The 14,863-nt window shown below is 41.9% G+C and overlaps 3 protein-coding genes across 3 annotated transcripts; 1 reads left to right on the plus strand and 2 right to left on the minus strand.

Moving 5' to 3' along the window:
* Positions 1–510: 510 nt before the first annotated feature.
* On the minus strand, positions 511–2,347 carry LOC146566428 (uncharacterized). The gene is made up of 3 exons (XM_085290100.1): positions 2,162–2,347; positions 1,832–1,927; positions 511–1,622 (listed from the first exon to the last, which is right to left on the minus strand). The coding sequence occupies exons 1-3, from the start codon at positions 2,273–2,275 to the stop codon at positions 1,383–1,385; spliced, it is 450 nt and encodes a 149-aa protein (XP_085146226.1). The 5' UTR covers positions 2,276–2,347; the 3' UTR covers positions 511–1,382.
* A 1,674-nt stretch (positions 2,348–4,021) lies between these two features.
* LOC146566429 (GTPase IMAP family member 7-like) lies at positions 4,022–10,054 on the minus strand. Its single transcript, XM_085290070.1, has 3 exons — positions 10,019–10,054; positions 5,235–5,315; positions 4,022–5,147 (listed from the first exon to the last, which is right to left on the minus strand). Exons 1-3 carry the CDS (start codon positions 10,035–10,037, stop codon positions 4,306–4,308), a joined length of 942 nt encoding a protein of 313 aa, XP_085146196.1. The 5' UTR covers positions 10,038–10,054; the 3' UTR covers positions 4,022–4,305.
* A 1,336-nt stretch (positions 10,055–11,390) lies between these two features.
* Positions 11,391–13,768, plus strand: LOC146566430 (GTPase IMAP family member 7-like). Its single transcript, XM_085290084.1, has 2 exons — positions 11,391–11,409; positions 12,149–13,768. The coding sequence occupies exons 1-2, from the start codon at positions 11,391–11,393 to the stop codon at positions 12,976–12,978; spliced, it is 849 nt and encodes a 282-aa protein (XP_085146210.1). The 3' UTR covers positions 12,979–13,768.
* The last annotated feature ends 1,095 nt before the right edge of the window (positions 13,769–14,863 follow it).

Genomic DNA, 14,863 nt, shown 5'->3' on the forward strand with positions numbered 1-14,863 from the left:
CTCTGGAGTGCCACAGCCTGAGGAACATTCCTGTAACCTCGACCAGGCCTGTGCTTCAGCAGGTGTGGCAGTAATCGGGCGTGGGTGTGGCAGAGAAACTGAACTCTTCAGAAAATGTCATATTTTTCACTGTACACTGAAAAAAAATGTTTTGTTCAATTTACTCAATTTTTTTATGACAAGTGGTTGCACGAAATAAATTTGTTTGAATCCAGAAATATTTTTTTAAGTACACTGAATTTAATTTAAGCGAGTAAAACCAACATATATTTTTAAGCTACTTTAACTTAACTGTTGTGGATACGTCTTAGTCAAATATTATTAGTAAGTCCAACTAAGGTCGTGTTAAATGTACCAGAATAATTTGTTTCCTTTACACTTATGTCCCAAACTTATATTCAAATCAATCAAATTGTTAATTTCTCTCTATTTCAATTAAGTTAAGTTTACTTAAATATTGCTTACCCTGATTTGTAGTTTTTAAAAACGTCAATAATAAAAACTACAACATTCTTTCACATCATTTATTAATGCAAAATTTGTTGCAAACAGAATAAGAATCCACATCTCTAAGGGAAATTGCTGCAATTTGTATAATACAAATTACAAAACTTTTGCCTATGAACTAGTAGCTTTAAAAAGCTGTATTCAAACAAAACAGAAACAACAGACAAGGGAAAGGTTAACCAATGTTTCTCTTCCTCTAAAAAAGAAAAAAAAAACCAAACTCCTTACATAAAAGAATAAAACACTGCCAGCAGTATAATGTATCACAATTAGAAACTGATGCATCCACAAACTAACCAGTTTCAGACTTGCTGTTCTGCGATCCATATTTAGAAATTGCATTTTAATAAGGTAATTAGACTTAAAATTAAACTTGTGTTTTCCTTACTGCTTATTGACCACTGTCTTTCCATTCTAGTCCTTCCTTGAAGATTCTGAATGTTTTACATATTTTCTGACCTAACATACTCGCTTCAAAACAATTAAGTCTTTAAAGTGTTACCAGTGTGCTGCAGTGTGGTAATCATGAATGGTTTTTTTTGTTTTTTTAATCCGGTTGAGTTAACACTGATTATACGCAGGGCAGCAGCTATAACTGAATAATTACAAAGTTGCTCTTCAAGCTACTCAAATGTACCACACGTGAAACATTCATTATTGAAAGTTAAAATGTTCAATCGAAACATAACACAGAACAAATGATGGTTGTACAAGAGTTTCACTCCTATTCACAAGAGCACCAGTCATTGGTAATTTACATAACAGCATTCTCTTGATGTGTTATTTTAGAAATCTTCCTATCCAGTAGCAATTTTGTTCTTCAGCCCAAAGACTTTGGGGGAGAGCTTTTCACCATCGAATCCCATCAACACTTGCTAAATGAATTCATAATAGTCCTTCAATTCCTTGGGGAAGGCTAGGTTTAGTGCATAGATTACTCCAAGCATCAATGCACAAGCTTGGGCCAGAGATCCAATGTTGTCCATGACTATCTCCCCTTCAACAAATATTCCAATGTAATCATAATGTCCATTTTGTCCGTCCTCCCTGTTGATGACATAAATGCCCATGGTGTGCTTCTTCAGGTCTCTCTGGATATCATCTCCTTCAATGTCCTAAACATTTAATAAAAAGGTAAAAGAAAAAACAATTAACTCTACAATTAAATTCCAATCTAGTCGTTTGTGTGTGTGTGTGTGTGTGTGTGTGTGTGTGTGTGTGTGTGTGTGTGTGTGTGTGTGTGTGTGTAATACACACTCACACAGATATCTATCTAAAAAGTGTGTGTATAGATGACTTGCTTACAATGACTTAAATGACTTACAAAGAACTCCCGAATAAGGCTTCCGTCCTCTTCACCAAGGTAGAGGCAAAGTGCCCTGAGAACTGCTTCCCTTTTCACTTTAACATCACTTTCAGCCTGTTTAAAGAGAGTTGCTGATTAAACCAATTTGGAAAAAAAGAACAATGTCTGACATTCGCAATAAGTAAATTTTATCATATGTCAGTTCAAACATAGTAAATAAAATTTATATATGAAATTTCAAAATTTAGGTTGCTTGGCTGGTCACCTAAAACGGCTTATTGGACTCACCAGTGACCTGCCACTTAAGACAAAAGAAATCCAAATAGAATTTGCAATATTCAGATTTACCTCTTGCATGATCTGCAAGTGGTGGGCAAGTTTCTGCCCAGAAACACCGCCCTTCTTCTGGAAAACTGTCATCAACTGAGGTGTAATTCTGTCTAACTGTGCCGCGAAGGTCATCTCCAGTTGAAGTGTTGTAATACACTGGAATTCAGCATTTACCTGTATCTCACACACACACACACACACACACACACACACACACACACACACACACGCACACACACGTGTGTGTGTGCGTGTGTGTACGCGTGTGTGTGTGTGTGTGTGTGTGTGTGTGTGTTCATCTTTGTCTGTCTCTATTATTACTGCTTTACGCCTGGTTGCTTCGTTTTGTGTTTTTCTGTTTTGGTGTTTGTAAGACATTTTTTAAAAAATGTTTAAAAAACTCTGGGTTTCCAAAGGATCTTCTAGCCCACGCACCTGCGTCCAATCTCCACACCTGCTGCTGAGCTCCAGTAATCCTGAGCCTACTTAAGACAGAGGCACTTTGCTACTCATCGCTGGATCATTTAGCAATCTGCGTCAGTCAACCTGTAGCTTAAAAACTAGAATCCGCGAGTTGTCGTTCTGAGTGTGTTACTAACTGAAGCTTCTGTGCGTAGATCTTTCCTGGACCTGTCCCTGCCCACCTCAGAATCCTGCGAGCGAGTGTGTGGAAGCGTGAGAGCCTGTTTGAGCCCCTCCTCTTCCCCCACGGACCCTGGAGCCCTGGACCCCCCTCGAGCACACTGTACATATATAATCTCTGTTTAACCCAGAATTGAAATTAAAAGTTTTCTGCTCACACAGAAGGTCTTGGACACACCTTGTCCCTTTCCTCTTCCTTTGTCATTGGCCATCAGTAGGCCAACAGGCATTTTTATACCTGAAGCAACCCTTTACTTTGTGCTGGGACCAGTACCATGATCCCAGCACAAAGGGCCATAAGCCAGCTAGTAATTATATTACAGTAACTGTTATACTACTGTAGTTGAATTACAAAGGTTATTCATTTATCTGCATGCTAGACAGAGAGAAAAGGAAAAAATCAAAGGACAGGCATTGTTTTCCTTCTTGCACGCACCGCTGATTGAGGAGGAATATGGTGGCACAGTACGATTCAGCCTTTCAGGACTGAACTTCAACAGGCTGACGAGCAGCCAGGCTGCAGCCTCCATTTCTACATGCTCATTATTTTACACCAGAATCACCGTGGCGACCACTTTAAAGTCTGTTTGGATTGGTGTTTATCTTTGCTTTGGGTTGATATGTAAAAGTTAAAAGTAACAATGTATGTGTGTCCTCATTAGGGTAGGGATTTGTGTTGGAGTGTGGCACTGGAGCCAGAGATGAGGCAAGTAACATACGGCAGTATTTTTAGGAAAAGTAGCAGCTAATGCATGTTACTTTACTTTTCTTTGTGTAACAATCTGAATACTGAACATCACTGATGAGGACCCAAGAAGATTTAAAAAATTAGAATATGGACTTAGAGGACTGATGATGCGTTTTTGAATGTTTTTGTCAAGTTAGCAAGAGCAAATAATTTGATCCAATTAGGAAGTGACCACAACTAAGAAGTACATTAGGCAGTTTACAGCAAGACTACTGCATCCAATGTTTTGGTCTACGCTTGGTGTTTGGATGTAGTGCTCTGGTCACCATGGAAACTCATTCCATGAAGCTAATCTGAAGTTTGGAGGTCCGTCGTGATTGGCTCTGCAGAAAGCTGGTGACCTACGTTCACTCTGCGCCTCACCTGCCCCCGCTCGCTGATTTACGTGGCCAACCACTTCATGGCTGAGTTGCTGTCAGTCCCAATCACTTCCTCTTTGTTGTGATGACTTCAACAGGTGACTGTGAAATATTTATTTGTGAGGAAATTTCACAGCTGGGCTTGTTGCACAGCTGACATCCTGCCACAGATCCACTCTGGATTTCACGGAGCTTTTTATTTACAAAGAAACATTTTATTTTTATTACACAGGAACAAAAATGTGTTGGATACTGATTCAGGGAGTCAGGTGCAGTTTGACAGCTGTCAAATTATCCATAAAATAATTTTAATCCATAATATGACCGACTGATGGTTGTGAATGAAAATAACTTCTTACAGGGCAGATGATCAGTAACTAATGATGATGATAACATTAAAATTGCTTTTCATATCACAGTATGACACATTGTTTCTCTTTCGCTGCTGCAACAGCAGCTCCCACTGCCGCTCCCAGTGCTGCTCCCACTGGACCCAGCACACTTCCAGCACCCGCTCCGATACCCACACTCTTCAAGAACTTCTTCTTTTTCTCTTCCTGTCCTCCTGCACCTCCTGCTTCTTCTTCTTCCACCATCTCTGTATCTTCTCTCTGAATACGTTCAGTCTCTTCTCTGACGGCTCTCTCAGCCTCCTGCAGCATCTCATTGGTGTAACATTTTCCTCCGTTGCTCTGAACCATGGTGTTGATCTTCTCCAGCAGCTCCCTGACCTGAGAGACATCCTCACTTCTGTTCTTAAAAACATGATATCCTCCACCACACTGACTGATGAAGCCGTGCAGACGCTGATTTCCATTTATCAATGTGTCTATGTTAGCTTCATTGTCCACATCATCTCCATGTGTGAACAGCACCATAGTATAATCTGCTGCTTCTTTTCCAAATATCTCCTGAAGGATTTTCACTGTTTCTTGTTCTTCTTTGGTGAATCTGCCAATCTGGATGACGATCAGGAACACATGAGGACCAGGAGCAACAAAGGAGATGCATCTAACAAACTGTTCCTTCACCTCCAACTCAGACACGGTGATGTCAAACAGGCCCGGAGTATCGACGACAGCCAGCGTCTGTCCTTCCACCTCTCCTGTTTCCTTCTGACACTCTGACGTCACTGAAGCAAAAGAGGATGTAGATTTAAAGGCTTTTCTTCCCAAGATGGTGTTTCCTGATGCACTCTTCCCAACTCCCGTTCTCCCAACAAGCACCATCCTGAGGTGAAGGTCCTCTGCATGTGCTGTGGAAGTTAAAGAGATGGCTGTCATTATTAGTGGGAGTCTCTCAGTCATCATGTGGAACAGTAAAATATAAACATGAGACTGACCTTCTGCTTCCTCCTGTACATGGATGACATCACGCTGTGTGTCAGAAGTGAGCGAGGCATCAACGTGTTGATCAGCAGGATCTACAGCGAGGACATCAGCATGTCATTCAGAGTGGATAAGGCTGCGTCCACATGTACACGGGTATTTTTGAAAACTGAGATTTTCCGTTTTCATTTTAAAAAATAATCCCGTCCACACGTAAAGGCAGAAATGGAGGAAAACGCTGCTATGAACATGCCAAAGCAGCAGGTGGCGCTAGATTCCTAACCGTGTAGAAATGTTGGCCAATCAGAAGTCTAGAAGCCTCGATGGGAAAAAGTAAACAAAGCTGGGGCATAGAAGCAGAACCGAGTCGTATGTGTGGACGGACAGTAACTGTGTGTATATGTAAGCATTTAAACACTGCAGAGAGTAGAATTAACAGTATTGTAGAAATTCATTTCACCGAAACAATAACGTCAAAAAAGGCGCACACCTTTGACGCTGCGTTTTCTCCGTTTTTCTCGTCCACACGTAAACGCAAAAACTGAGTTTTCAAAAAGATCCACCCTGGCCGGCGTTTTTAAAAATCTCAGTTTTCAGTGACTAAAAACGCCGTTTACGTGTGGACGAAAGGTGCAAACGCATAGAAAAATCTGCGTTTTCAAGAATACCCGGGTACGTGTGGACGTAGCCTAAGTGTGTCTGAGTGTTCTCAAAGAGAGGGACGGTGATCTGGACTGAGGCGTGGAGTCAGACCGTAGAATAAGAGATACCTGAGCATCCACAGGCCAACATGAAGAAGCTGCAAGAAGGTCCCCCGCACGTATCTATAGAGGCAGGAGTTCATGCTTCACCACTTCATGAACTTTGATGACATGAACTGAGGTTAAATGTACAGTTTGATTGTGGAACTGTTGTGTTTCGCTCCCACACAGTGGTGTCTCTGAGCCATGTCAGGCTGAGGGGTAAATCCCCAAAACAGTTGCTTTTTACTGTAAAGCAATAAAGGTGTTTAGACACACACTGAGTGAAGAAGAAACACCCAGTGCATCATGGGAATCCCCGGCAGCCTACGTCTATTGCAGCATAACTAAGGGAGGATTCAGGGTCACCTGGTCCAGCCCTAACTATATGCTTTAGCAAAAAGGAAAGTTTGAAGCCTGATCTTGAAAGTAGAGATAGTGTCTGTCTCCTGAATCCAAACTGGAAGCTGGTTCCACAGAAGAGGGGCCTGAAAACTGAAGGCTCTGCCTCCCATTCTACTTTTAAATACTCTAGGAACAACAAGTAGGCCTGCAGAGCGAGAGCGAAGTGCTCTAATACGGTGATATGGTACTACAAGTAGAGATGGCACGATACCCCTTTTTTATGTCCAATACCGATATCATAAATTTGGATATCTGCCGATACCGATATGAATCCGATATGAATCCGATATAGTGTTTTTTAATCAACAAAACTGTTTTTTTTTTAATATCTTGCTGAATTTTGTATAAGTTCATACTCAAGTTTAAAACAACAACTACACTAAAGCTATTCTGTTATACCTGTATACAAAAAAAAATATTTCATAGTTCAGCAATACTGATCAATCTAATAAACTTAAACCTACACCATCCTCCCTATTCTGGTATTTTAAAGAGTACTTAGCAGAAATATTAAGCAACCTAACTAATAGGGTTCCAACTCCCAGCAACAACAAAAATAAATAAATAAAAAATAGGGAACCACCCCTCACGCTCCACCTCATGATGCTTAATCGACGTAATCAACCTTAATTTGATGCAGTGTGAAAAAAAAATGCACAGAAATCAATTATTTTTCAAGAAATATTAAATAGATTCAACATCTTTCTTCAACAAAATTGCAGACTGCACAGATGGTACCTTCCCAAAGGAAAAAGTACTATAGCTTACTAGGGTATATTAGACTTAATAGTTACTATATACAGTAATTGACTTCTATACATTTTACATCAAATTAAAACTTTGGGTGTCAGATAATTATTTATTAAAAGCTCGACATTTTAAATGAGAATAAGAAAGAAAAGTATGTCTTTGTGCCCCCTTTTCCCTGTTCATGGCCTATCGGCCCCCCTGGCTAAACTTTGCTAGATCCGCCCCTGCACAGTTACCAGCGTCAGCTGTAGAAAAAGATCCTCGAGTAGAAAGTAATATTAAATAAATTCTAACAACAGCTGATCAAGCTTAAACGTGCTGCTGTTGTTCAGCCGCTGGTTTCCTCTTTCTGGTGCAAAGTGGGCCACAGAAAGACTCGCGACAGAAAAGCCGATCAGCTGATCATTGATCAGTTTCATGATTGAAGTAGCAGCAGGAGAGGCAGTCGCTCCATATATCGTTTGTTAAGCTTAACGCAGGAATGCTTTACATTCAGAGATGGACTTACACACGTGCTTTACTTCTCTCGGGGATAACTTTGTCGGAGATGAAATGCCGGGTTGCTAGCGAAGCTCCACATGCTATCCAGACCACCGACAGGTCCTGCATGCCACAGCCGCTCTATCACGTGATGCATACTGCTCCGACGTGCTAACGTTCTGAGGTGAGTTACGGCGTGTTGCAAGTTTTGTGAGGTGCTTTCGTGATATTTAATGGATCGGATTACATTTTTTATTTTTCTCCGATATCCGATCCAGTAATTTAGGTCAGTATCGGACCGATACCGATACGTAATATCGGATCGGTCCATCTCTAACTACAGGGTCATTAAGATAAGATGGGGCCTGATTATTTAAGACCTTGTATGTGGGGAGCAGGATTTTGAATTGATCAATTATTAAGTCATGTACTAACAGAGACTTGGAGGAGAGAGACCTAATATTTAATAATCCACATTTCACTGTTTTACTCTTTGGATACTGTATTGTTCTTTCTTTGTGATTGTTTATGTTTAAGTTGTTTGTTGCTGGTTTTTAGTTTGTTTTTGTCTGTTTGGGAGCTGACACAGTCTCTATGGAGATGGGGTTTTTTTTGGGGGGGGGGGGGGGGTAGCAGGAGGAGAGAAGCTGCAGAGAGGCGTGTGAGACTGCAACTCTGCTTCCTGGTCCCAACTCTGGATAGTCATATTTTGGGGGGTTTAATAAATTTGTCCATATTTCTAGAAATGAGAGCTGCTCCATCCAAAGTGGGATGGATGCCGTCTCTCCTAACAAGACCAGGTTTCCTCCGTCATCGTTAAGCTGAGGACGTATTTATATAATTTCACCTAAACCTGCAAACATTATTCTGTGGTTATATATAAACCTATCCGGTTGTTCAGTCTGACGTCACTAGCCGTGTCTGGGCCTAAACTCCGCTGCAGGTCCATATATCAAACGATCACTATGGCATTACTGAGAGTTGAAAAACTGTCTAAAGTCTTTCATCTTTAATAAAATGATCAGCGTTCTGCTCTACCAGGTGTAACAATTGAGTTTAACATCCAGGCATCCATGAAAACGGAATTTATGACATTTAACGGAGTTAGAAGTTAGCAGGGAGTTAGCTCGCTAGCTTCTATCTAAATACAATATAGCATGTCCTGACTGCGGGGTTTTGGAAACAAATTCAAATGTACAGCTCTGTTATCACTTCCAGCATAAATGAAGACAGAAAACTAAACAGCAGTGACGTTTGTAGGGTTACTGAAGTTGAGCTAGCTGGTATATAATGATGTGCTACGTGACCGCTAGCGACACAGCTATGTTAGCATAATATAAACAAGCTAACTTTTTTTCCACTCGATAAAAGTTACCATGAGTGTTCTCGGTGGTCAGGGACAAATGTAATCGCATGGCAGGATGCTGTAAAAGGACCAAACTTCAGCCAGAGAACAACTGAGATAATCCATCCACAATACGAGGTTAGTCATTCATATACTGCTGCATGGGCTGGGCTGTAGTTACATCCTAAGGTTTTAAAAACTGAGCTTAAATAAATGATTAGCGGTAATAAAAGCCGAGGGAGGTCAACAGGGATCACTGACTGTTTTAGGAGCTTTTAGAGATTAAATAGAAGAAAATACAAAACATTAAACATGTTAACAACACAAAAGCCATATTAAACGCAGACTACTTTAGACCCGGAAGTAGGATTCGTCACGTCATCACTTAAAGACCGGATAGAAGTTAATGAGGGTGTATATATACTGAGATGAGTGCAACAGGTGTGGAAGAAAGCACAGGTAACATTACTGAGGGCAGAGAAAACTTGACTGAAATCAAACTGGAAATCACCTGAACTAAAACATCACATCGATCCAAACTATCACTGTCATAAAAAAAACGAACCACAATTAGCTCAACACTGAGAAGTTAGTCAAACTGGCAGAACAGCATTACTCTGATCATCTACAGGAAATCATTTAGAGTCCGTTTCTGTCGAGTCGGTGCTGCAGACACCTCTGAGCTTTCACTCCACTTTGTGGACACAGTTCACAGTCACCGTCCGTGGAAGCTCCGTCTGTCGATCTAGTGTATACACTCAGGGATGAAGCTTGAGTTATTGATTTGTCTCTTTAGTCTCTCGCGGTTTATTAAGAAGACAAATGACAGGCTGTGGTTGGTGTGCCTGTGTAACACAGACCTGTTCTCATCACTGCATGAACCACAAAGAACTCAGGTGTTGGTGTTTGAAACAAATAAAACAAAACATTAAAAAGCAACAGAGATTAAAGAGAGACTCGGGTCACAGGAATAACTCATCACAGCTCAGGTAAACTCTGCAGTTTCTCAGTTTCTGACTTTTATTATAAAAAGTTTGTCTGAACAGTAAATCAGAATAAAACTTGTAGATGTACTTACGAGGTAGTGAGCCGGCCATGTTGGTGCTGCTCAGGGTTAAAGCTGTGTCACAGTCACATGCCTGCTGCCAAAATGTTTTGCATGAGCTGGTTGTTGTACCGTGACGATCGTCCCTCCCTTTAAATGCAAGGTGCCAGACCTGTCCTACACACAGGAACAACACTCGGGCTGTGGCACCAAACACGGGGAAACAGCCATCAGTGGCTCTTTATGGGAATTATGAGAATAAATATATGTGCAAATATAAGAATGTATGTGCGTCACTATATATATATACTATATATGTCATGGCCTGCGCTGGCAGACCATGGGGAGGTGGGGAAACAGGACCCAGACGCCGGACTCTTCAGTGCAGACAGTGTTTATTTACAAGGTGGTGAAGTGAGCAACAATAAATCCCCCTGTGTCCCAGACTGCCGTTCCCGTCTTCATCCAGTGTCAGTGCTCTGTGTCTCCACTCCTTAGTGTGGTCCGTGGTTGCTGCCCTCTCGTCCCACAGTTCTCCTGGGAAAGTAACAGAAGCAGCACCACTCAGTAACAAAACTCTAATTCACTGACTTCTAACTGGGAAACTAACGGAAGTCTCATGAATCGATCCAGCGTCAGAAAGAGCTGCACCACACTCCTAAGTAGCTCCTCCGACGAGGCTTGATCAGCTGCAGGTGTGTGCATCTTCCTCAGGTGTAGCCAGCCACCTGGCAGACCCACCAGGCCTGATGGTGCCTCTAAACCATCCTACCAGAAACACCCAGACCCATACATGGACCCATACACATACCTGCAAGCAGGGAAACCAGGGACAGCCACACAATACATCAAATGTACATATAACAAGTAATATAAATCCAAAACTGCTTATGGGCCCTGGGTCCCTCAGACCCCGGTCTCTGACAATATAAGACAGATGAGTCAATACTTCTGCCAACAGTGTATTTTGAGGTTAAAATGTTGCCTCTCTATAAGTTAACAGAGTAAACAAACTTGAGCGGTCGATGGTACTGACTGACGTTGCATGGAATGATCCAGTTATCAATCATGATGATTGATAACAAGACTAAAAGTTTTTGGTTGATGGCAGTTCGGCTAAAATTTCCCCTAAAAGGAAACATTTGTGAGCCAGTTTCCAACCATGTGGCCTCCTCCCACGACTACAGGTTTATTTATGTGACTGAGCGTGGAGTGGTATACTAACCCACTGAGGAATCTGCCCTGTAGTCACTTTAACAAGTCATTAAGTGCTGATGTGACAGCTGGAGTGTTGTTCCTGTATGTGATATGGTGGCATTAAAGGGAGGGCCAATCTTCATGAACGCACAGAGCTGATGTCAATACGGTAGCTGTGACAGCTTTCACAATCCTGAGCAGCACCAGCATGGCCGGCTCAAAAGCTGGTAAGTACATCTACAAGTTTTATTCTGATTTACTGTTCAGACAAACGTTTTATAATAAAAGTCAGAAACTCCAGAGCTGCCTGTTTACCTGAGCTGTCAGTCTTTATTTCTGTGCCCTGTGTCTATATCTTATTTATCTGTTACTTTTTTAAATTTATGTTTATTTGTTTGAAACAACAAATCCTGAAACATGTGGTTCATGCAGTGGTAAGAACAGATTTGTTTTATGAACGTTTACAGCCAACAGAGCCTGCCAATCCACCCAGTCTTCACTTTGAATGGCATGGATGGATGGACAGACAGACAGACAGACAGACAGACAGACAGACAGACAGACAGACAGACAGACAGACAGACAGACAGACAGACAGACAGACAGACTTTATCAGTAAATCTGATTTCGGGGGATTTCGATGTGCGGAGTAATCCTGTTCTGCCAGTTTGGTTGCTGGTTCTCGTAAACTTCAGGGAATTTATGGTCAGCATTCTCGTCTTTGTTTTGATTGATGTGTGATTGTTTTGGATTGTTCAGATGTTTAGTCATGAGTCATTTCCTGTTTTATTTCAGTAATCAGTCTTTATGTAATGCTGTAAGTTTTACTTCCCCCATTCCTGGGTTTTCCTTCCTTGGTACTTCATCATCACCTATCCCTGATTCTGTATATGTAACTGTCCTAGTGTGACGAGCTGGTTGAGGGAGTCCCACTAATAACAGCAGTAATCTGTTTATCTTCTTCAGCAGTTGAACATGTTCCACACCTGAGGATAGTGCTTGTTGGGAGAACAGGAGTTGGGAAGAGAGCATCAGGAAACACCATCTTAGGAAGAAAAGCTTTTGAATCTAAAGCTGCCTTTTCTTCAGTGACAGCAGGGTGTCAGAAAATCACAGATCAGGTAGACTGTCAGATCCTGGATGTTGTTGATACTCCAGGACTGTTTGACACTGATAGACCTGAAGACGAGCTGAAGAGAGAGGTTGCCAGATGCATCTCCTTTGCTGCTCCTGGTCCTCATGTGTTCCTGATCGTGATCCAGATTAGCAGATTCACCAAAGAAGAACAACAAACAGTGAAAATCCTGCAGAAGATCTTTGGAGAAGAAGCAGCAGGTTATACTATGGTGCTGTTCACACATGGAGATGATGTGGACAATGAAGCTAACATAGACACATTGATAAATAGCAGTCTGTCTCTGAGTAGCTTCATCCAAGAGTGTGGAGGAAGATATCATGTTTTTAACAACAAAATCAAAGATCCCTCTCAGGTCAAAGAGCTGCTGGAGAAGATCAACATAATTGTTCAGAGACATGGAGGAAAATATTACACCAACGAGATGCTGCAGGAGGCTGAGAGAGCCGTCAGAGAAGAGCAGGAGCGACTTCTGAGAGAAAATATATCGATGGAAGAGCAGGAAGCAAGAAGGCGTGCAGAGAAAAAGAACAAGTTCCTGAAGGCGGTGGGGATCGGGGCGGGAGTGGGAAGTGTGTTTGGTCCACTGGGAGCAGCTCTGGGAGCGGCAGTGGGAGCTACAGCTATAGCCGTGAAAGACAAAGAGTGTGTTACTCAGTGAATTTGATCCTTTTTTCATCATCTTTGTGCTGGATGGACTTTACTACGAGGTTACCTACTGTGGGTTTGGAGATGATGGCATACTCACGTCCCTTTATAAGAACCTTGAACTTAAACAAGTCCAGATGCTTTTCTTTCCAAGCTCCTTGGACGACCCCGACCTGGACCACCGAGAACCTTCACAGACCATCATGTTTACATTTCCATGGTCTGGTTTTGGTGAAGGACACAAACCTTCATGAACACACGGTGTCTCACTTTGTTCATTTCTTACTGTCAAAAACATGAAATTAGAAAAAAAATGGTTTATTTTGTTAACTACACTGGTCGACATCAAAGCCTGCCTGAGAGATAAAAGCCAAATATGTATGTGACTGGTTACTGTTTCCAAGATGTTTGATTTTAATCTTTAACTTTTCATCGGTTTACTTTGCTTCATATAATGTTTGACTTCAATTCAAACATCAGAAAAAGCAACATTGCATTAAAAATATTACTATGAAACATTAGTTCACACTAAAAAACAAATAAATAAAAAAATGTAATCTAGTTACCTCCCAGCCTGCCTGCAGGTCAACATGTGTGTAGCTGAGATATATACAGCTATATATATATATATACAGTCTGCAAATATAATAAATCATTACTGTAGTAACCTTTGTTACAAAAACTAATGACATCGCTCTAACATTTACACAACACTGCCCTCATCAGGTCAGACTGGGAATGACAACCAACCAGTAAACTGTCATCAAAGACTTGAGCTGACACTGAGGTGTAGTTTATGTAGTTTACTGTCTGTAATTCACGTTTACCTGTTTGTGTTGATTCATTCAGGCCTGAATACAAATGCGCAGTAATCTGATTACCTCAGTCTGTCACTGACAGAGCTTTGTGTGTGTGTGTGTGTGTGTGTGTGTGTGTGTGTGTGTGTGTGTGCGCACGCGCGCGCAGCGTTTGTTTTGAAGCGTGTTGAAAGAAGAACAAAGCGTTCCTCTGTTGCATCTTTCCCGGCGTCTCTTCTGTTCCTCACATTAACGAGAGCTGTGTGCTGATTGGACGGCTGTGATTAGCTGCCAAAGTGTTTAAAACGCTGAAAGAAACGTCGACAGGGAAACAACCTTGAACATTAGAAATGGTTTAGCGGAGTTTGGTCCAGACTGTTCTGAGAGGAAACAGGAAACATGAGGACACGAGGACACGATGACGGTCTGAGAGGCCTTCAGGGAGGAGGCAGCTGATGGAGGTGGCGACAGGTAAGACTGATCAGTCAGCTGACGGGTTGTTTAGGTGTGGAGGTGGTGGAGGTGTGGTTTTACTCTGTTAGTCTGTCACACGACTGTTTTTATCACGATATCTCAACCGAACGATGGATCTGACAGCTGCTGACTGACGGTCGCCATGCCAACACCTCTGAATCCAAGTGCAGCCATGTTTGAGGGGGAGGTCATGTGACCCTGCGGTAGAGCGGGACAAAAACAGGAAACATCTCTATTAAATGTCAGCTCTTCACTTTAACTCTGAACAGATCTACAAACCTCTGCAACAAATACCACGAACAGCAAAATCAGTTTTAAAGCTGGAAGATCCAAATCTGACCTGAAAACAAAGCTCTTCATGCTGTTTGTAGGTCAAACCCTTTCTTTGAAAAGTAAGCTGTCAGGTAGGTGGTACGTTTCCTCTTTCTACGTCTCCAGAAAGAATGTGACAACCAATCACAGCAGGCTGTCCCTGCCGCTGATCCAGTCTAGCATCAGTCACACAGAGCGAAGAGTAAAAAGTGTTTCATGCGTTTCAGATTCTTTGAGAGGTTTAAAATTGTCTTCAGACGATCGCCGACGAGCTTTGGTCAGAGCTGCAGGAAGCAGCCTGCTGGCATCACGCCG

The sequence above is a fragment of the Mchenga conophoros genome, linkage group LG10, assembly GCF_057382185.1.
Source record: "Mchenga conophoros isolate Kocher_MC1m ecotype Shallow Benthic linkage group LG10, M_conophoros_male_GT1.1, whole genome shotgun sequence".
Classification (NCBI taxonomy): domain Eukaryota; kingdom Metazoa; phylum Chordata; class Actinopteri; order Cichliformes; family Cichlidae; genus Mchenga; species Mchenga conophoros.